Raw genomic sequence first — 22,950 nt, 5'->3', positions numbered from 1 at the left:
AGAAATGGTTTCAACTCTTATTCAATTTGATTCATTTTGTGTTAAGTATTCAGCAATGGCTTCAATGTTCGCTAATTTGAAACGTAGTAACATCTCACATGGATAGAAACTCAAGACATTTACCTGCCTTACACCCCATAGTTTTAGTTTGTCTGAAAACTATAGGCTATATAGGAAAGTATTGGATTATTCAAGGTTATTAGGACGAGTCAAATTCATATAAGTACCTTTCTTTTGCCTACAAAAGGAATGACACAATATTTTTTTTAATGTATTTGCAAATGGTTTATACCACCAGTCAGGTCCTCAGCAGTTTTCCAGCAGGTTGTCATTCATATATAGTCACATCTGTTAGTTTCCAGTAGCCTACATTTGGCAATGGTAATTAACTGACCCATTATTAAACCTGTATGTGCTCCATAACTCATCCACCAAACCAGCCTGGATTCTGTTCACATCAACCCAAATAATTGATACATCCCCTCACACATGGTGCATCTTTACCATACTTCTGAAGTTTGTGAGTAAAGAAAAATGTGTATGTGCATCGTAATTTAATTAACATTATATCCAGAGTTTGAGACAAGTATAAGACGTCATATATGGCAAATAATAAATAAAACAGGTAGCTAGGTATACAGTGAATGCAGTAGGTAAATATATGTTAATTTAAAAAAAAATGGAGTGAGTCAACTGGTTGTCCACTGAGCGAGGCCCGCCTCCATTGAGTGTTTAGTTAGTAGCCTAGTTGTGGTTCACTTCCATCAGAAGTTCTTTGTTATTCCCACCAGGTGTCCATCTTCCGTACCCTCACCCTCTGCTTGTAATGGTACTCCTTCAGGTGTTTCTTCAGGGTGTTGGGGATGGGCAGCACGTTGATGCCGTCGTAGGTGGTGCGGCTGCTGATCACCGCCCTGCACACGTGCTGCAGGCTGAAGGGCAGGGTGCGGTGGATGGGGTTGGACAGTAGAGGCTCGAAGAACATGCAGGAGTTGGGGTCCTTGTAGTGCTCCAGCAGCCCCGTGACGGTGGGCGCGTGGAACACACTTGGGTCGTGCACATCGAAGCTGAAGTTGTGGTTCCACTGCTCGATGCGGGCATGCAGCGAGCGGCCATAGCGGCGGAAACTGACGGAGAAGAGGTAGTCTTCCTGGGCTGAGTCGCGGAGGAGGAAGGTGCCCTCTGGTTTGCCCTCCAGCAGAGTCTCGGCCTCATAGCGGTCCATCACACCCCAGTAGCAGGGTAGGTTAGTGATCTGCAACAGGTCAGGCACCAGACAGTGGATGTAGTCGATCTGGGTGTGGATGCGATAGCCGTCCTGAGTAGGGGGACCCTCAGTCTGGGGAACGGCAGCTCTGGTTGGCTGGACGCTGGCTGTGACCTGAGGGTCATCCACGGGGTCAGGGACAGAAGCAGCCTCACAGACAGAGACCAAGGCAGATGCTGAGGCAGAAGAGGAGGCAGCCACAGCCACTGCCTCATCCAGAGTGTCCAGACAGCTCTGCAGCAGGAGCTGGTGCTGCTGCTGCCTCTGGAGAAGCAGCTGCTGTTGCTGGTGAATGGTAGCCCTGTCGTCCCCTGCAAGCTCATTCATACCATGGGCCAGTTTGGGCCCCAGCTTGTACAGCGGGTTGATCTGGGCCGTCACCTCAAACGTGTGGATCTCTGCGTTGGGAGGTGGCTCTACGCCTTGCTCAATGCTGATGCGCCTGCGCTCTCGTAACCGGTCATCCACATCCTCCACCACGGCGGCCATGTTTGAGGCAGAGGCACTAGTGCTGACCACCAAGGTGTCCACTATAGGAGGTGTGGAGATGGGGGCTGTGTGCTGCTTGATGAGGTACCACTTCTGAGCCAGCTCGGTGCCTGCAGCGAAGGGACAGTCGTCCAACATGAGTTCACTAAGGTGGATCTTGCGGCGTGAGGAGGCAGCAGCTGCAGCTTGCGGCGTGAAGACCTGCTGAGTGGAACTGGACAATGATGGAGTGTTGGTCTTTATGGGGAAACACTGCCCCATGGCATCCTGAATCTTTTGGCGGAGTGTGCGACTGCCACCTGCCCCCCTGCCCTCAGCCTCACTGGCTGGTGGCTCAAGTGTCCCCTGTGCCAGCCTGGCTGTCCCCCTGTCCTGGCTGAGTGAAGTGACCCCCTCCTGGCCCTGCCATCTCCTGCCCTCTTTCAGGGGAGAGGAGGAGCAGCGGTCCCTGGGCTCTAGACCAGTCAGCAGATCCCCATACTCAAACCCATCGCTGACAGGCCGCTCCGCAGCTTGCTGCTCACGGGACGTATGGCCTTTTTTCTTTCCTCTTCCACCGGCATCTCTTCTCTCCTCAGACCGGCTCTGTCTCACCTTGGGACGGGCGCCCCGCTCCCTGTCTTTCCCACGATCGCCTGACTCCTTCGGTTGAGACATGTCAGGTTAATTACGGGCTGGAATAATGGTAGTTGCAGTCGGGTCAGCTGCAGGGAAAATGTGACTGGTGATTTGTGGCTGCCGTCAGTTCTCAGAAGCAAGCCCCCCCCATTCAGAATCTTTCCAATGACTGTCAATAAAATGTCCCATGCATCACTGTCAGTCACTTCGGGCTACAAGATAAACAAAAAAAAAGAGTTTCTCTTAGCTGCAGCAATTAGGAGCAAACAATTATATACACATTAAAAATAAACTATGGCCTATAAGCAATATTGTTTATTAATAAAATTAATAAACAATGTAAACCTTTTTATAAGATTTTTTTGTTGCTGCACCCTGACAACAAAGACAGTTGGTACAGTCAATAACCCATCTTGTAGCTCAGGGGTTCTCAAAGTGGGGTCCAGCAGGGGATCCACAGCCAGATCTCAAAATAAAAAATGTATTTTATTGGTCAACAAAAGACAGCTGGTATCTTGTCAAACTGACTGGGGCCAGCAAATCTCCTTGTCAAATTGACTGGGGTCCATCAAAAGGTAAGTGTCAAACTCAGCCCCAGTCAATTTTACAAGAGATTTGCTGGCTCTAGTCAATTTAATAAGAGATAGTCCGTCATAAGAATGACGGACTATCTAGAATTTTGTGTGGCCAATAAAAAAATATGGTTTAACACTATCATTCCACTAGTACTGTAGATATACATATAGCTCCTTTAATCTATAATTCATGTTCTTAACTCTGGGCAACATGGGCATGGGAGGCTCGCAGGGATATTATCCACAGAAGTCCACCATTTATACATTGTTCAACTCAACACTTCTTGTATTACCCTTAAAATGTTTCTCAACATAGATGCACTGTAATTCAAGCTTTAACTGCCATGAGGCTGTGTAGAATTGCAGGATGAGGTTTAAAGCTTGCACAACAAAAAGCCTCTCTGCCTCATGATTTTTTTTGTTGTAGAATTGCAGAAAATGAGCTTGAAACTGGGAAAAATTATAATCAAAAATTTTGCAAAAACATTTCCTTCCTAGGGGCCAAGACTTGGTTCGTCCGGCCATGCACTGCCAAAGTCATAGTTAAAGTCCTTGTATCCTATACTTTCTCACTCAAATTGTGTTCTGATTATGAGAGGGTTCCTGGTGATTTTGCAGTGGTATAAAGTACTTAAGTTGTAGTTTAAAAGTATTTTTACTTAAGTAGTTTTTGGGGGTATCTGTACTTTACTACTATTTGTATTCTTGACAACTTTAAATTTCACTACATTCCTAAAAAATATACTTTTTACATTTTTGCTGACATCCAAAAAAATACTACATTTTGAATGCTTAGCAGGACAGCGAAATGGTCCAATTCATGCACTTAAAGATGAAATCCCTCGTCATTCCTACTGCCTCTGATCTGGCAGACTCACCAAATACATAATATAATATAAATACACATAGTAATTTGTAAATGTCTGACTGGTGTCCCCCCCTGGCTAACCGGTAAATAAAATACAAAATAAAACGGTGATGTCTGGTTTACTTAATATAAAAAATGTGCAATTATTTATACTTTTCCTTCTGATACTTTAGTATATTTGAGAAATTACACTTTTGATATTTAAGTATATTTAAAACCAAATAGTTTTAGACATATACTCAAGTAGTATTTTACTAGGTGACTTTCATTTGAGTAATTTTCTATTAAGGTAATCCTTACTTTTACTCAAGTATGACAATTAGGTACTTTTTCCACCACTGTGAATTACCCATCACAAAAGGGGTACCGAGCTCCAGAAAGTTTGAGAACCGCTATAGCAGATAACTCCCTTCCTTGATATTCGAGATATACGCGTTCTTTTATAGCTGGATGCGATTGAAGCGGTGCCCCTGGCTAGCCAGTTAACGTTAGCTAGCTAAACGGCTTTGTAGCATTAGCCTAGCATCTATCTGAAACATTTCAGGCATCACTCTTTACCTTAGCAAGACGCGTTAGCTTACGCTAACCTCAGAAAAAAACTATCGAACATTTGTTTCATAACAAAAACTTTTGAGGATGTCACAAAGACCAACTAAAATGTGGTAAAACTAACAAATAGTTCATGATAACGGAAACAAGTTTGATTGGTGAGCTAACGGAGAAGGCAAAATCCAGGGGAAAAAAAGGTTGTCACTCAAATATTCGACAATGTTTGAAGTCTCCTTATTTGCCCGTGTTGTTATACTGTAATGCAAATGTGTTAGAATTTTGATTATATCAATTTACTTACCTTAAAAAAACTGCATTCTTTGCTGCTGTCCAAAAGATAGCTAGTTAGTAATGTTAATCAGGAAACTGAAACGTTCACAACCCGGAAGCACAAATCCTTTTCAAAATAAAAGCCCATTTAGTAACAAGAGGTTAATGTAATCCATAAAACAGGACATTTTAAATCAAACGTATTGAAAATTGATGAATGCACAGGCAGTTGATATGTTGTAGCATGTACATTTTGAATGAGTGGGTCTCCTGATGTTGACTAGCTTTGCATGTAGTGTACTGCAATGGAATGTACTGACGGCACCACCACATATTCCAAACGACATACCTATGAGTATGGGTTACTCATTAAGTGTGTACGATAAATAAATTACCTATGATACGGCTGTAACTAACTGTTGCAAAGTGTCTTAAATAATATATTGTAAATTGTGAATAAAAGGAAACACTGATACCACAAACATGAGTCATGTAGCAAAAAAAAATGTAACTTTTATTTGGACTGTCCATCTGATCAATACTGTAGTTCAGATCATTCAAACAATGTGTGACAGTAAAAAAGTAGCAGTGTGTAAGCATGGGGTGCAAACTGTTCATTCATAAAACATTAGAAAAATGTTTGGGGAGTCATTAGAATTAAATATAAATTGTACAAGACAGAGATGCAAAACAAAAGCCTACAACATACTGCTTATTTATTATGCCAGGCAGGGACATTGACCACAACTGACAGGCCACTTGGGAGAAGGGGTCTTATGTATGACAGGCTGGCTATGTACCTCATAATTCTGCTTGGCATGTGAAAATAAAGCCAGACTCATGAAGTGCATTTTCTAACCAATTTCACGCTTCACTGAAATGTAAACACGGGGGTAAACATATTCCTTGGCCCGTTGTTAGTGTTGGGCTAGACTTGCACATCTACTATTATGACTCAGATTGGCTATTTCATCCCCCTCTGCATCCTAAACCACTGGCATGTGCAAAGTCAATTTAGTCTGGCCTAAAGAACTAAGACTTTTCTACAGCGGGACTGGCTACCCCTGAAGGAATTACTTCAGGTGCCATTGTATGTATTGAGACAGGGAAAGGAAATGACAACCTGAGCCATATTACATGTCATGCTAGTATCAATTTAATAGCTTAGATTGAGATCATTGGTTGCCTATCTAAACCTGAAATTCACAAACATTTTTTTAACCATTCTACTCTCTTTGTGGGAATGAATCTAATGTATTCATCAAGTCATATCTATCCAAGAGCCAGCTCAGAGGATAACCGTGACTAGGACACTACACAGGCTCAATAGCCAAATAAGAGAGAGAGGAAGCTATCGCTGTGCATTTCAGGTGACATCAACTGTTAATCAGCCTGCGGCATCTGACAGTTCACACCCACAAGGCCAGGCAATAGCAGTCTTCACTTGCCACTCAAACATTTTAGGAGCGCAGAGCAAAGGGTACACAACATACCCTCATACAGGTCTCACTCTCTAGACACGATCTAGTCTCGTGAGAATCATGATTACAGCGAGTAGATAAGCAGCTGAACTGAGGGGGTAGAAGGCATCTGTCATTCTCTACCCAGCCCTCATGTGGTAGAAGGCTTAGCTACGTGCTTTAGGCCCTACATACTGAGGAGACAGCGTATTTACGAGCACTGAAGTGCCAACAGTCTTATTTTCAGACCCATCATTACACATCACAGAAAATGAAATGGGCACTGCCAGAGGGAGGTAAACAGTGCTATTAGGAGGAATCGACATTGAACTCCAGTCCCATCATATCTGCTCTCTGGAGGATTTGTAGACATTAAGCACTACCTTGACTGTGCCACACTGCCCTCTCTCAATATCTACGACAATCGTTCAATTAGTGTGGGAGAAAACATGCAATTCTAGAAAAAAACAGATAAGTTCTTAAAATGGAGTAGTAAAAAAAAAATTATAATAAAAGTCATGCTGGTAAATAACCATGTTTACTAAACAAATAGACCAGCTATGGCTCTGCAGAAATACAATGCTAATGGATATCCCTGCCTCGTGATGCAACCAAAAGGTGGTCCAAACATTAAGACCATATACATACATGCACCTCCGCTCTGCCACAATCAAAGACAGGTTGTATAAGAGTTTCTGATTCAACACTGACACCACAAAATAAGTGTTAGGGTTTTACAACTGGAACACATAAAGAGACCCAAACAGGACATATTTCAAGCACCTTAAAATATAAGACAGTATAGATTCCCACCCTACGCTTTCTCACAGGTGCACTGGGGTCGGCCAGCCTTCCTGTTTAGATTAAGCCACCGCGGACCCGGTGTGAGATATGAAAACGTACCCCAATCCAGGGATGAGAAATAGCTGCTGTGGCTACTGCTAGCTAGCAGGACGACAAAAACGGCAGTTTACATTTCTCACCCCTGGATTGAGGCAAATTTTCCGAGCCATATCTCACGCCAGCTCCGCTGTGGCTTAATCTAAACAGGAAGGCTGTCCAACCCCATTGCAGCTGTAAGTAAGAGCAGGGTGGGAATCTATTCTGGCTACTTAAAAAGTATGATTCCACAGATCTCCACACAGGCTATGTTGAGGAGAGGGCAGGGTGAGGAGGTGGGTACTGGTTCATTCTGAGTGGCAGAGAGTGCTTCCTTTGCATTTTTCAGAACCAGTCATAGTGGGGCCTCAGGGTAGAATGTGAATTCATTAAGCTTCCTCACCCAGTATAACATAGGGAGGTAACTACTTGAACACACATGCACCAACAGCTCCCCTCAGATTTTTTTTCATTTTCTTTACCAATGCAAGTTCTCACAGCCCCCACAAGAAACCTCACTGGTCCTTATTCAACCATGTGGGATTTTCCCTCTGCCCTTAACTTGCAAAGGAGATGCATCATTTTTGTAGTAGGGCAAAAATATCAATGCGGACAAATTGCAGCTGGCATGCTACGTTCAAACCGCCAATGTTTTAACAATTACCATGTCTAAAGTCGCATTGGCCACTCCAAACATCAGTCTAACATAGGTATTCACACAGAGCCCTTCTCTTTGGCCTACAAGAGGTGAGGAGGTGTCAGAGCCAGTAATACCCATGTTGGGTACGTGAGGGGAATGAGCCAGGGTGTTGGTGTGTCCACTGTCAGGGCCTAACTAGCTCTGGCTGTAGCAGGTTAGTTGTTTAGACAGCTGTAGTTGTGTTCAAGGATCAGAGCCATGCTACAGGCTGGTCATGCGTGTGATTCATTTCTGTTCTAGTGCCCAATTGGGAGGCCAAGTGCCTGACCATACAGTTAAAGTATCTGGGGGTGTGAGGCATGGCTCTGCGTGGATTTATTTCTGGGAGGAAAAGGGGAGAAACATTTAAGTCAGAACCCCCTTAAGACAGCACCAATCCTCCATGTTCCTCTCAAAGCTCAACAGTCAGAGCATCAATCTGCTCCTTTTAATGTCACAGTCCTGCAGAAGACATGGAGCAGGTTGCACAAGTAACCTCTTCTCCCTCCTGTAATATAATAGTCATCTGTATTCCATTTATAATAAACTCAGTTAAGTATAATAAAGTAGAAAAATATCAGAGAACATATACACTGTTAGTTGTCGTTTTGTAGTGACCATTTCGCTTTCTTTTTTAAGCATATATTTTTGTGCTGGGCAAGAGGAACTGAACAGGCCTCAGTTGAAGTGAAGTGTCAGTTTGGTTTCTTCCTTTCACTGCTTTTAATTTCATATTGTTGATGTTCGGTCCATTCCATCTACAGGAAGGAGGATTGGGAAAAAATTGATGAAAAAAAATAAACATGTATTTCACTCTCTACCTACTCCAAGTGACAACTTTCGATAACATCAGAAAATTCCAGGAAACCTAACTGTGGTTTAAAATATCAGTGTCATACTTCCAAGAAGTTGCATGTGGGAGTAAGGCGTGTGTTTTCACTCACCCCCTAAGGCATGCTCTGTCATACTGAGGCACAGTGACTCCAGGGTGGGGTTGATCTCCAGGTCTGCACCTGGAACTTGGCATTCTGGGAGAGGAGAGACAGGTCACTCAGTTATCTGGACCATTAATCACACTTTAAAAACTGACAGATGCATTAAATATGGAGCCGTGTGAATGCGGTGTGTATAGAGATGTGGGTGGGATGCGTAAGCCAGTGTAAAATTGGGCTTAAAGGCTGTGGGTGAGATGTATAAAGGCCGTGTATGATTGGGTTTGGAAGGAGATGTCGCTGGGATGTTAAAGGAAATGTGAATGGAGGGTATGTGTAAAAAGACAGTGGGAATAGACATTGGAGCAAGGTATGTGTAAGATGATGTTTAGAACTGTAATTCTCTTTCTCTCGGAGGACCTGAGCCCAAGGACCATGCCTCAGGACTACCTGGCATGATGACTCCTTGCTGTCCCCAGTCCACCTGGCCGTGCTGCTGCTCCAGTTTCAACTGTTCTGCCTGCGACTATGGAACACTGACCTGTTCACCGGACGTGCTACCTGTCCCAGACCTGCTGTTTTCAACTCTCTGGAGACAGCAGAGGCGGGAGAGATACTCTGAATGATTGGCTATGAAAAGCCAAGTGACATTTACTCCTGAGGTGCTGACCTGTTGCACCCTCGACAACTACTGTGATTATTATTTTTTGACCATGCTGGTCATTTATGAACATTTGAACATCTTGGCCATGTTCTGTTATAATCTCCACCCAGCACAGCCAGAAGAGGACTGGCCACCCCTCATAGCCTGGTTCCTTCCTAGGGAGTTTTTCCTAGCCACTGTGCTTCTACACCTGCATTGCTTGCTGTTTGGGGTTTTAGGCTGGGTTTCTGTACAGCACTTTGAGATATCAGCTGATCTATGAAGGGCTATATAAAAACATTTGATTTAGAAGTGATTGGGGGAAGGGGGTGCTAGGATCGTACCTTGCTGCTGGAACAGGAGCATGGTTTGCGGGGAGGTGTGGACAGGGAGTGAGTGGGTCCGTTGCACGGAGCTGCGACTCTGGCTTGGCATGCTGTTGCTGCCCCCAGGGTTGGCAAACCACAGGTTCTACAGAGACAAAAGAACATCAACTCTCATCAAACATGTTGTACACTGTGTTAGTCTTCCCAACACGATGATTACAGAGAGACTCTTCCAGCTATGATAATGAACCAATGCATATCAAAATGCAGTGCCTAACCCACGTGTTGCCCTGGGTATTGCATTGATTAACCTGTCAACACTTGTGGTTGCACTTGTTAATCTGTCAAAACAAATGTTGTCTAAGGATAGTTCATCACTATGTGGGTATAATAACATGTAGATCAATATAATCTAATGTCAAATCTAATGTTGGCTAACTAGCTGCAACCCTCAATGACAAAGACTTCTTAGAAAATGTTATCTTGTGAATGATTCTGACTTTTCTATATGTAAACTTCAGTGGCTGTATTCAATGCCCCCAGACTATATGACATCCCATCCTATGACTAACCTGTCTGCCCTGGCCTGGCAGTGTGGGGCTGGTGAGGGTGTGGCGAGGGGAGGCAACCCCGATGCCACCTGGACTCAGGAGACCCATGCGCCCGGCAGTGAGGCCACGAGGGGGCAACTGGAATGATCTCTGCCCCCTACGTGCCAGACCCCCAGCACTCACAGAGCCTGCTGTGGGGAGGGAGTTGGAACCATATGCCCAGCTAGAAGAGGCAGAGAGAACAGTTATCAGACAGAGCCCTGGGGGACATCCAGCTAGAGGAGGCAGAGAGAACAGTTATCAGACAGAGCCCTGTAGGATATCGAGCTAGAGGAGACAGAGAGAACAGTTATCAGACAGAGCCCTGGGGGACATCCAGCTAGAGGAGGCAGAGAGAACAGTTATCAGACAGAGCCCTGGGGGACATCCAGCTAGAGGAGGCAGAGAGAACAGGGCTCCGGGCAGCCGAGCGGAAATGGAGGAAAACTCGCCTCCCTGCGGACCTGGCATCCTTTCACTCCCTCCTCTCTACATTTTCCTCTTCTGTCTCTGCTGCTAAAGCCACTTTCTACCACGCTAAATTCCAAGCATCTGCCTCTAACCCTAGGAAGCTCTTTGCCACCTTCTCCTCCCTCCTGAATCCCCCCTCCCTCTCTGCAGATGACTTCGTCAACCATTTTGAAAAGAAGGTCGACGACATCCGATCCTCGTTTGCTAAGTCAAACGACACCGCTGGTTCTGCTCACACTGCCCTACCCTGTGCTCTGACCTCTTTCTCCCCTCTCTCTCCAGATGAAATTTTGCGTCTTGTGACGGCCGGCCGCCCAACAACCTGCCCGCTTGACCCTATCCCCTCCTCTCTTCTCCTGACCATTTCCGGAGACCTTCTCCCTTACCTCACCACGCTCATAAACTCATCCCTGACCGCTGGCTACGTCCCTTCCGTCTTCAAGAGAGCGAGAGTTGCACCCCTTCTGAAAAAACCTACACTCGATCCCTCCGATGTCAACAACTACAGACCAGTATCCCTTCTTTCTTTTCTCTCCAAAACTCTTGAACGTGCCGTCCTTGGCCAGCTCTCCCGCTATCTCTCTCAGAATGACCTTCTTGATCCAAATCAGTCAGGTTTCAAGACTAGTCATTCAACTGAGACTGCTCTTCTCTGTATCACGGAGGCGCTCCGCACTGCTAAAGCTAACTCTCTCTCCTCTGCTCTCATCTTTCTAGACCTATCGGCTGCCTTCGATACTGTGAACCATCAGATCCTCCTCTCCACCCTCTCCGAGTAAGGCATCTCCTACGCGGCCCACGCTTGGATTGCGTCCTACCTGACAGGTCGCTCCTACCAGGTGGCGTGGCGAGAATCTGTCTCCTCACCACGCGCTCTCACCACTGGTGTCCCCCAGGGCTCTGTTCTAGGCCCTCTCCTATTCTCGCTATACACCAAGTCACTTGGCTCTGTCATAACCTCACATGGTCTCTCCTATCATTGCTATGCAGACGACACACAATTAATCTTCTCCTTTCCCCCTTCTGATGACCAGGTGGCGAATCGCATCTCTGCATGTCTGGCAGACATATCAGTGTGGATGACGGATCACCACCTCAAGCTGAACCTCGGCAAGACGGAGCTGCTCTTTCTCCCGGGGAAGGACTGCCCGTTCCATGATCTCGCCATCACGGTTGACAACTCCATTGTGTCCTCCTCCCAGAGCGCTAAGAACCTTGGCGTGATCCTGGACAACACCCTGTCGTTCTCAACTAACATCAAGGCGGTGGCCCGTTTCTGTAGGTTAATGCTCTACAACATCCGCAGAGTACGACCCTGCCTCACACAGGAAGCGGCGCAGGTCCTAATCCAGGCACTTGTCATCTCCCGTCTGGATTACTGCAACTCGCTGTTGGCTGGGCTCCCTGCCTGTGCCATTAAACCCCTACAACTCATCCAGAACGTCGCAGCCCGTCTGGTGTTCAACCTTCCCAAGTTCTCTCACGTCACCCCGCTCCTCCGCTCTCTCCACTGGCTTCCAGTTGAAGCTCGCATCCGCTATAAGACCATGGTGCTTGCCTACGGAGCTGTGAGGGGAACGGCACCTCAGTACCTCCAGGCTCTGATCAGGCCCTACACCCAAACAAGGGCACTGCGTTCATCCACCTCTGGCCTGCTCGCCTCCCTACCACTGAGGAAGTACAGTTCCCGCTCAGCCCAGTCAAAACTGTTCGCTGCTCTGGCCCACCAATGGTGGAACAAAGTCCCTCACGACGCCAGGACAGCGGAGTCAATCACCACCTTCCGGAGACACCTGAAACCCCACCTCTTTAAGGAATACCCAGGATAGGATAAAGTAATCCTTCTCACCCCCCCCTTAAAAGATTTAGATGCACTATTGTAAAGTGGCTGTTCCACTGGATGTCATAAGGTGAATGCACCAATTTGTAAGTCGCTCTGGATAAGAGCGTCTGCTAAATGACTTAAATGTAATGTAAATGTTATCAGACAGAGCCCTGTAGGACATCCAGCTTGAGGAGGCAGAGAGAACAGTTATCAGACAGAGCCCTGGGGGACATCCAGCTAGAGGAGACAGAGAGAACAGTTATCAGACAGAGCCCTGGGGGACATCCAGCTAGAGGAGGCAGAGAGAACAGTTATCAGACAGAGCCCTGGGGGACATCCAGCTAGAGGAGACAGAGAGAACAGTTATCAGACAGAGCCCTGGGGGACATCCAGATGGATAGAGAGACTCTCAGCTGCCATGGCAGAAGAGTGATAGATCAAAAGGAGAAGAGAAGTCCACTTATCTTACCCTTTCTGTCGGTACACAGGCATGTCCAGCATGGCTTTTCTTGGGAACAGGCGGAGCAGTTTGAGAACCTGCTGCTTCCAGGAGACCAGTCTCTTCCTCTGGGTCTCTGTGAAAGCCTGAAATAGAGAGAGAATGAAAGAGATGAGGTAAGAGATGTAAGAGAGATAAATTGAGAGGTAACAGAGAGAGAGAGAGGAGAGAGACAGAGGTAAAAGAGAGTGAAACCCTGCTCCTGATGATTTCAAACAGCTAGCTAGAGACATCAAATACTTCACCCCAGTTGAGATACATATTTTAATTGGCGAGTGAGAAAGAGAGCGGCGTTTGAACTCCTGGTAATGGTTCAAACATAGCAGCAAAAAAATAAACCGTATATTTCTTTCTTAGTGCAGTGAAAGTTCTATGTAACATACCATTGAGAGGAGCAGTAGGTGTTGTTACACATCATTTGCAGCCTAAACCACCAGCTAGCTGTATGTGAAAAGGTTCTAGATGTGATTCTGTGCTGTCTCACCTCATGTGTCAGACATTTCTCAATGAGCTGCAGGTAACAGCTGATATTCTCCTCGTCCGGCCTGGAAACCAGTAGTTGAGTGCACACTGCAACACATGGACAGGAGGTTCACACAATGTTACATGACACCCACCCCCTCCAACACTCATTCCAAACAAAACACACCAGCACATCACACATCAACAACAAACAAGCTCAACAATTGTCCAACTGCACAATACACATGTACTCAGCCATGTAAAAGCCTTGTCCTTTTTTTACCTTTACCCATGACACGTGTGAACTGGCCAGCAATGTCGCGGTCTGAGATGGGTGTGGCTGAGGACTCCCCGTCGCAGGGAGGGGGGTTGTGGGGCTGGAAGCCCTCCTGGGCCAGGTCCTTGTCCTCCCCAGGGTTGGAGTGGTCTGAGGGGGATCCAGTCCCCTCCATATCTCTGTGGGAAACACTGGGAGGGCTGTAGCTGTAGACCTTGATGGGGGTGATGATAATCTGCTGTAGCTCCTGTAGGGCGTTACGCAGGTTGCCCCCCTCCAATATATCCTGTTGGATCAATTATAGCATTATCTTATTAGCAAAGCTGTCTTGAGGTGTGACAGGAAATTGTCATGGAACCCGCTGCTCAACTTCTCATTTGAAGATAATGTGAGTGGTAGCATATCTACACTATTTGTGATTATTATAGTGGATATGGTCATTTACATTTCATAATTTTTTTTCCCATCTAGGGCACAGGAATCCAAATGGAAACTAACAGTGAAGTTGTTGAGAACAACATTACCAGATAAAAATGCATCTGAAATGCTTTAAAAATAATAGTGGTGAGAGCATGTGGTTTACCTTCTCTAAAGACTTGAGAACGCTTGGCCTCTCCCGTAGCTTCTGGACACTCAGGGCTATCTTGTGCCGCGCACCTTTGGTCACATTCTGGACGAAGAGTTAAAAGGAGAAATCACTGCTCACAGCAACACGGACATCCAGATATCCAGTTACTAAACAACACTCCTGATCACCATCGGTTTCATTAAAGCTATGGAGCAGAGCCAGGACGGCATCGTTTATCTGCGCGGGGGGGCTGTGTATAACTGTAGGGTGCAGCTGATGCTTCATTTCATGGCTCATTGAGTGCTGAGGTATGACTATGCTGGAGGACAACACACAGGCCATATCTATTCAGCCCTGATGAGGAAGGCAGGGGAATGAGAGGACTAACAAGAGAAGCTGACCAACCTGTGACAAACGATGACAAACCTGTGACTCCAGGTGGTGCTCTGTCAGAATCATCATCTCCTCATAAGTCATCTGGGAGAAAAGTGCTGCGTACTTATGAAGACGGAGGCTCTTCAGCCACATGGGCACATCTGAAACAGAAAGTAGAAAAACAACGTGCTCATAAGTTGTTATTCTTCTCCTGTTGAGTCCTTGTAACTCTAGTCCAAGAACAATGAGAAGGAAAGAACTACCAAATAATAGACACTACTGTGGAATGCTTGACGCATCTGTGCAGTGCATGTCAAAATAAACACCTCAGATCTATTTGTTGGAGAACGCTGTCCTACTTATTTTTCATGGACATCTGGAGCACACACAAACAAACTTAAACTCTATAGCATCCCACTGAAAAGGCAATTCCACCATTGCCAAGTGCAGTAGCCATTGGCATGTCATGACTTTTCCCAGAGAAAATACCAACAATGTAACCGCTTTGAACCCTCGGCGTGTTATGGTTGACCTCCTGACCTTTCATGCCACTGCCGTCCTCCTGGAAGGTGTTTCTGGAGCCCTGGTCCTCAGTCTGCTCGCTGCCTGAGGATGCTACACTACTCTGGGGGGACAGGGGGGCGTGGTCAAAGGCCTGTCGTCCCCCCAGGTCATCCTGGCTCAGCCAATCTGCGCCACAGACCTGGGGACTGGAGGGGATCAGGGACAAGGACCTCTTCAGAGGACTGGGCTGGCCCATCTGACCCATGCCTGGCAGGGCACACAGGAGGGGCAGGATGTTATAGATAATCTCAGTAAACCATCCCTTTAATGAAGGCTAGGCCTATACAGAGAGAATATTTACAAAGACGTGACAATCATGACAAAGATCACAAACTAAATAGTTGAGCATGATTACATAACTGACATAACGACAAAAAGTTATATTGTATGTTTAGTATATTCCTATTCACCTCAATATATCTTCGACCATTTCTCTCCCTCACTCTGGCTTGGTAGGAGATGTGAGCCACTGACCTGCATTGTTGCTGTTGATGGGCGAGGACATCCCTCCCTGGAAAGACATGTGTCCATTCTGCCCTGCAGGGGAGGAGCTGGAGGAGGGGGGCTTGTCCAGCCAGCCGTGGCCAGGGTCCAGGCCCTCCGCGGAGCCCGGCCACTCATCTGAACCCTGACGGGGGTGGTAGGGGCCGGAGGGGGGCCGGGAGGAGGGCCCTGGGTAGCCGCTGGAGAGGTGCTCCTCCAAGTGGTTGAGCCACATGGCCAGCGAGGTGCGGTCGTCCAGGGTGGTGGCCGGGTGGATGAGGGCGTAGGACAGCAGCTGTCTGCTCTCCTCCACAAACAGGCTGCTCTCGATGGTATAGCTCAGCACCTTCTGCAGCAGCTTCATGTACTCACACTTGGCCTCGCTGTTGCGGGGCTGCAGCAGGGGTAGGTGGGACAGCAGCAGGGACACCGCCTTCTCCATGGGCTCCTGGTGCCACTGGCTCACAATATCTAAAGAGGGGAGGGACAGAGGGGCAGTTAATTACATGTAAAATAAAAATAAATTTTCACAGGTTGTAGGTCTATCTGTTACAAGGTTTTTACACTTTAAGATAAGGTGTACCGGTAATGCAACATGGCTAATCCAATAGGATTTCAAATGTATCCTTCAGAAATCTGCAGTCATTAACTACCTGCATTGTTGGCCTCAGCCTCCAGGATGTGGATCTCAGTGCAGTCTGCCAGCCAGTGCTCCAGGCAGATGTGCAGGAAGCGGGCCTGGGTACGAGACGCTCTCTTCAGCAAGGAAAGAAGCGCCACCGTCTGCTCACACTCGTTCCAGCCCTTGAACCAGTCCGTCAGGATGCCCACCTGGTCTCGGAACATCATGGCGCTTTCCCAATGGGAAGGAGGATGGGAATATGTGGGTGGGGGGTTAGGGGGAAGACTGCTTGCTCACACACAGGGTCACTCTGGCCCCGCTCAGCGGCTGCTTTTACACAACAGTCCTGGGATCCCCTCAAAGTAGAGCGAGGGGCCCTCACATGGTTCAGGTGCAGGAGATGGGGGTACTGAGGGGAGGGCGTGTTAAATCCAGCTGGTTGTGTCAGACAGAAGGAGGGTTCTCTCTCAGGTGCATCAGTGTCAGCATCATCCAAATCCTAACAAATCAACAAGGAAAAGTACATAAGGTACACTGAAAAAAATATAAACGCAACATGAACAGTGTTGGTCCTATGTTTAATGAGCTGAAATAAAAGATACCAGAAATATTCCATACACACAAAAAGCTTATTGCTCTCAAATTGTGTGCACAATTTTTTAAACATCCCCCTTAGTGAGCATTTCTCCATCACCACGAGAATCCATCCAGCTGATAGGTGAGGCATATCAAAAAGCTTATCATTACACAGGCGCACCTTGTGCTGGGGACAATAAAAGGCCACTAAAATGTGCAGTTGAAATCAAACTATCACATGCGGCGAATACAACAAATGTAGACATTACCGTGAAATGCTTACTTACAAGCCCTTAACCAACAATGCAGTTCAAGAGTAAGAAAATATTTACCAAATAAACTAAAGTAAAAAATTAAATACAAAAATAATAAAAAGTAACAATAACATAAGAATAAAGAGGCTATATACATTGGGTACCGAATCAGTGTGCGGGGGTACAGGTTAGTTAAGGTAATTTGTACATGTTGGTAGGGGTGAAGTGATGATGCAGCAGTGTACAAAACAAATGGGGGGGGTCAATGTAAATAGCCCGGTGGCCATTTGACTAATTGTTCAGCAGTCTTATGTCTTGGGGGTAGAAGCTGTTAAGGAGCCTTTTGGTCCTAGACTTGGCGCTCCGGTACCGTTTGCCGTGTGTGCGGTAGCAGAGAAAACAGTCTATGACTTGGGTGACTGGAGTCTCCGACAATTTTATGGGCTTTACACTGACACCGCCTATTATATAGGTCCTGGATGACAGGAAGCTTGGCCCCAGTGATGTACTTGGGCCGTACGCACTATCCTCTGTAGCACCTTACGGTCAGATGCCGAGCAGTTGCCATACCAGGCAGTGATGTAACCAGTCAGGACGCTCTCAATGGTGCAGCTGTATAACTTTGAGGATCTGGGGATCCATGCCAAATCTTTCCAGTCTCCTGAGGGGGAAAAAGTTTTGTCGTGCCATCTTCACGACTGTCTGGGTGTGTATGGACCATGATAGTTTGTTGGTGATGTGGACGCCAAGGAACTTGAACACACTCGACCCGCTCAATTACAGCCCCGTCGATGTTAATGGGGAACTGTTCCACCCGCCTTTTCCTGTAGTCTACGATCAGCTCCTCTGTCTTTCTCACATTGAGGGAGAGGTTGTTGTCCTGGCACCACACTGCCAGTTCTCTGACCTCCTCCCTATAGGCTGTCTCATCGTTGGTCGTGATCAGGTCTAAAACTGTTGTGCCGGCAGCAAACTTAATGGTGTTGGAGTAGTGTTTGCCCACGCAGTCGTGGGTGAACAGGGAGTACAGGAGGGGACTACGTACACACCCATGAGGGACCCCAGTGTTGAGGATCAGCATGGCAGACATGTTGTTGCCTACCCTTACCACCTGGAGGGTGGCCCATCTGGAAGTCCAGGATCTAATTGCAGACGAAGGTGTTTAGTCCCAGGGACCGTAGCTTAGTGATGAGCTTTGAGGGCACTATTGTGTTGAACGCTGAGCTGTAGTCAGTGACCAGCACTTTCACATAGCTGTTCCATTTGTCCAGGTGGGAAAGGGCAGTGTGGAGTGCGATTGAGATTGTGTCATCTGTGGATCTGTTGGGGCGGTATGCAAATTGGAGTGGGTCTAAGGAATCCGGGAGGATGCTGTTGATGTGAGCCATGACCAGCCTTTCAAAGCACTTCTTGGCTACCGACATGAGTGCTAAGGGGCGGTAATCATTTAGGCAGGTTACCTTCACTTCCTTGGGCAAAGGGACTATGGTGGCCTGCTTGAAACATGTAGGTATTACAGACTCGGTCAGGGAGAGGTTGAAAATGTCAGTGAAGACACTTGCCAATTGGTCTGGGCATGCTTTGAGTACACGTCCTGGTAATCTGTCTGGTCCCGCGGCTTTGTGAATGTTGACCTGTTTAAAGTTCAGCTACAGAGAGTGTTATCAAACAGTCATCCAGAACAGCTGGTGCTCTCATGCATGCTTCAGTGTTGCTTGCCTCGAAGCGAGCCTAAAAGGCATTTAGCTCGTTTGGTAGGATCACGTCACTCGGCAGCTCGCATCTGGGTTTCCCTTTGTAGTCCATAAAAGTTGTCACGCCCTGCTACATCCAACGTGCGTCAGAGCCGCTCTTAATTTTGTATTGATGGTTCATCTGAGGGCATAGGGGGATTTCTTATAAGCGTCTGGATTAGTGTCCCGCTCCTTGAAAGCGGCAGCTCAAGCATTTAGCTCAATGTGGATGTTGCCTGTAATCCATGGCTTCTGGTTGGGATATGTACGTACGGTCACTGTGGGGACGACGTCGTCGATTCACTTATTGATGAAACCAATGACCGAGGTGATTCCCAAAACATATTCCAGTCTGTGCTAGCAAAACAGTCCTGCAGCGTAGCATCTGCGTCATCTGACAACTTCCGTATTGAGCGAGTCACTGGTACTTCCTGCTTTAGTTTTTGCTTGTAAGCAGCTATCAGGAGGATAGAACTGTGGTCATATTTGCCAAATTGGAGGGCAGGGGGAGAGCTTTGCATGCATCTCTAGAGTTTTTTTCCTCTGGTTGCACATTTGACTTGCTGAAAAAAATGTGATTATAAATTCATTTAAGTTTGCCTGCATTAAAGTCCACGTTTGACAAAACAAAATCTCACTCTTTTGTCCATAATATTAATCTCATCATGTAGGCCAGGGATGGGCAACTTTGATGGCGCCCTCCTCCCGCCTCCCAAAAACAGAACTCATAATGGGCCGCAGAGGGGCAGCAGGTAGCCTAGTGGTTAGAGTTGGGCCAGTAACCGGAAGGTTGTCAAGGTAAAAATCTGTCGTTCTGCCCCCCGCACCTCTCTGATTCTAAAGGGTCGGGTTAAATGCAGAAGACACATTTCAGTTGAACAATTGACTAGGTACCCCCCTTTGCCTTTCCCCAGTGGCTCATGGGTCTGCGTACACACACCCTAAAACATTTTACTGGCCCACCTTGTGACAGTGAAGTTAAAAAAAAAAAAAAAAAAAACATTTTAAAGTTAATGTCCTGCAATTCTGCACATTTTGCCATGGGGCATAGAAATAATGTTGCCGTTTAAAGCAAGTTTGCTGCAATTCCATAAGTTATTGCAATTATAGTCATTTTGCCATAGGGTGGAGGCAAATGTTAGCAGTTTTTAATATGATAACTAATGATCAATGGGCCCCACCCTATTTGGTATTTCAACCATGCTTACTACGAGTTTAGATAGCCGCCCCCTAGGCTAATTTACCGATCTAAAAACATTTTGCTGACATGGGCTAAATGAGTGGCTGCTGATGCACAACCAAATTTCAAAATGTCACCTTGTGTATTATTTTATTAATTGTCAACAGTAAGTTGAGACCTAGACTGAGTAACAAAAAAATGATTTTTTTGGTCAAGGGCCTACAAACAGGGGACCATGCGTGCCAGTCGCCCATCCCTGATGTAGGCTATACAAGTGCTCTCGCCAATAGCATGCAGACAGCTCTATTATCTAGAGGGCACGTGCCAATACCAGGGAGTGCACACTCATTATACAATGCAAACATTTTTGGTGAGAAAACAAATCAGTACAGTTAAAAATACAATAGAAACTCATTGTAATTTTTTATTCCATACATGGACATTTAACTGCAAAGGGTATTTTTATGTGCACTACCTCATCATGTACAGCCTTTTGTCTGCAACAAGTCAATTTGATGGAAACATCTGATGTTAAAATGTGAATATTGTTTTAATGCTAATTTTTGAATATTCATATGAAACTGTCCCAAATTGGATAGAAACCCTCTAATATCACTCGGTTACCGTGGAATTGTCCTTCTACATTGTATAGACAGTATAAAGATGGTCTCTGTACAACGCACTAATGCATATTCTTTATTTAGGCCAGCTAATCATAATGCAAGATAATCAGCTTCATGGTGAAGTGAAAGTAGAGCACATTATTACCAGCATCATCAACACAGGTTATGGTAAAGAACTTGCATGCAGTATGCATGCACATTTATCCTGACCATTCAGCCAACATCTGTGTAAGTTTGATAAAGCCAACATCTAGGCCTAGCTGCCCGGTCAATCCATGAGTCTATTTGAGTTGAAGCAACAACAACAAAGACGACATAATCTCCATGCAATCTGTCATGTATATTCTTAGCACAATACATAATATGTGATGACTTGCAATACAGCTTGTTACAGGGTAAAGTAATGACAGCTGTCATCCAACCCTCCCAGTATTGCAATGACCACCTGCATGGTGGGTATATACTGTAACTTGCAATGCCTAGTTGTTATGTAGCTAGGTTTACATAAATAAAACCAGACTGGTCTCATAGACTAGACGTAACATAGTCAATGTAAATCCGAAGCGTTCAAATTAGTTATAATATGTTACGCTTGGTATAGTGAAATAAGACAGATGGTCAATGAAAAAACAAAAGTCAAGCGGTTGATCGCGGTGGATGGGCTGGCCGTATTACGAGAACGTCTAGCACCCAAAGGTTGAGACTTAAAATCTCATCAACGACAACTTTACATTTATATTTAAGTCATTTAGCAGACGCTCTTATCCAGAGCGACTTACAAATTTAGATAATTCGCAACTTTTCAAATAATTACTACTTTTTAACTACTTAGCATACCCATCCCCTAACCTTAATGAACCCTTTAACCTAATTCCTAACTCTAACCCATAGCCGAGCTAATGTTAGTAAGCTAGTTATAGTTAGCCACCTAGCCAGAATTCGTAACATATCATACGAAATGGGTGTTGGACATCCACAAATTAATATATACCATACGAAACGTGACATATACTAAATGGGTTGTCTCCGATTTACGTACAGAATAATACGAAATACTCAAACCAGCCCAGCAAGCTAACTATAGATATTTGTCCAACTTGATTTGATCACAAAAGCAGAACGTTACGTTAGTAGCCAAGCTCTGGCTAGGAGGGACTGTATTAGTAGTAACGTTACCGAGCTAACAAGTAAGAGGGGTGGTTATTCTAACTAGGCTAACGTTACCATAAGACACCAGTCCACTACCAAGTACCTACAGAGCTAATCATCTAGCTAGTTTGTTGGTAGAGATAGTTATCTAGCTAGCTAACGTTGGTAGCTATGTCAACTCACGATCAAACAAAAGAGGGAATAAAACATTTTTACATTTAACGTTATCACAGCTAGATAACGTTAACTCTCAGCCTTACATGTGGTAAGTTAGCTAACGTACGTTTGACCAGGCCATACATGTAGTTAGCTAACGTAGTTAGCCAAGATAGTTGGTCAGAAAACGTAAAAACAAACCTGTGACAACCGTGGCGTTTCCAGGGCACGGCTGTTGCAATCTACTGCACACGGGTTGATTTGATGGTCTGGGGCAGTTAGCTAGCTTAAAAACACCAGGCCTCTACGGATGGCTTTCACCATGTAAATGGACGAGGGATTCAGGATCGGTGTTGTTTTTCGGTAGCGACGTTGCTATTGGAATGTCGCTGCATTTCTCATCTCGTTAAACGATATTACAGTCCTCGCGTTGCAACGGTCCTCCATGGTCCATTTTGCACAAAGAAAAACACGGCAGGTTACATAAATTATATCCACATCCCACCCTTCAACTTCTAGCGGTTGGTTTGTTTACCTTTGTGAATTGTCACTTGTTAGCTCCCTAACCGATTAGATAGCTAACGTAGCCGCTAGCAAGTAGCTAACGTTATTTGCTTCATTTATAAACGCTGGATGAGGCGAAGATTTCGATCCAACAGTTGTCGTTGATTGCTTTGAAAATTATTTTCGGATGATTAAAAAAAAACAAATTTACAAGACTATCTATGTACATAATATGTATTTGAACATAGAGAAATATGGAAAGTACGCTTGGCGATATCTAGCTAGCCTACTTCGATTCAGACTTGAAGCAACGTCGGAAACTAACGTAATGGCTTTTGGGCGGGGTAAACAAAGAGAAAAGTGCCCCACCTAGCGGATGAAACGCGCACACCACTCCTGGGCTGAAATTGATGGATATGATCACAGATGACCCATTATATTGAGCAGATACTAAAGTGGCCGCGAAAACAATGGAAATACGTTT

At 45.7% G+C, this 22,950-nt stretch overlaps 3 protein-coding genes across 5 annotated transcripts in view; 1 reads left to right on the top strand and 2 right to left on the bottom strand.

Moving 5' to 3' along the window:
• Positions 1 to 539: 539 nt before the first annotated feature.
• Positions 540 to 4,781, bottom strand: LOC124005351 (suppressor of cytokine signaling 5-like). Its single transcript, XM_046314516.1, has 2 exons — positions 4,668 to 4,781; positions 540 to 2,586 (listed from the first exon to the last, which is right to left on the bottom strand). The coding sequence occupies exon 2, from the start codon at positions 2,411 to 2,413 to the stop codon at positions 779 to 781; it is 1,635 nt and encodes a 544-aa protein (XP_046170472.1). The 5' UTR covers positions 2,414 to 2,586; positions 4,668 to 4,781; the 3' UTR covers positions 540 to 778.
• Positions 4,782 to 5,124: 343 nt separating this feature from the next.
• LOC124005089 (protein Smaug homolog 2-like) lies at positions 5,125 to 22,811 on the bottom strand. 3 transcript variants are annotated; one of them, XM_046314022.1, is made up of 13 exons: positions 22,164 to 22,811; positions 16,323 to 16,790; positions 15,661 to 16,140; positions 15,163 to 15,393; positions 14,653 to 14,783; positions 14,263 to 14,349; positions 13,686 to 13,965; positions 13,425 to 13,510; positions 12,911 to 13,026; positions 10,128 to 10,329; positions 9,574 to 9,700; positions 8,599 to 8,682; positions 5,125 to 8,412 (listed from the first exon to the last, which is right to left on the bottom strand). In XM_046314022.1, exons 2-13 carry the CDS (start codon positions 16,516 to 16,518, stop codon positions 8,384 to 8,386), a joined length of 2,049 nt encoding a protein of 682 aa, XP_046169978.1. In that variant the 5' UTR covers positions 16,519 to 16,790; positions 22,164 to 22,811; the 3' UTR covers positions 5,125 to 8,383. The 3 variants fall into 3 exon arrangements, with proteins under 3 accessions (XP_046169978.1, XP_046169980.1, XP_046169979.1); XM_046314024.1 differs by having other exon boundaries at positions 14,674 to 14,783; XM_046314023.1 differs by having other exon boundaries at positions 22,498 to 22,811.
• Positions 18,646 to 22,950, top strand: part of LOC124005091 (glia maturation factor gamma-like) — a gene marked incomplete at its 5' end in the record, with an annotated part of 8,520 nt that continues 4,215 nt past the window's right edge. The window contains one exon of the mRNA XM_046314025.1: positions 18,646 to 18,669. Coding sequence (XP_046169981.1) covers positions 18,646 to 18,669 — 24 coding nt within the window. The remainder of the gene's footprint in view (positions 18,670 to 22,950) is intronic.

The sequence above is a fragment of the Oncorhynchus gorbuscha genome, linkage group LG19, assembly GCF_021184085.1.
Source record: "Oncorhynchus gorbuscha isolate QuinsamMale2020 ecotype Even-year linkage group LG19, OgorEven_v1.0, whole genome shotgun sequence".
NCBI classification, from domain to species: Eukaryota; Metazoa; Chordata; class Actinopteri; order Salmoniformes; family Salmonidae; genus Oncorhynchus; species Oncorhynchus gorbuscha.
This window is presented reverse-complemented; position numbering and strand designations above follow the sequence as displayed.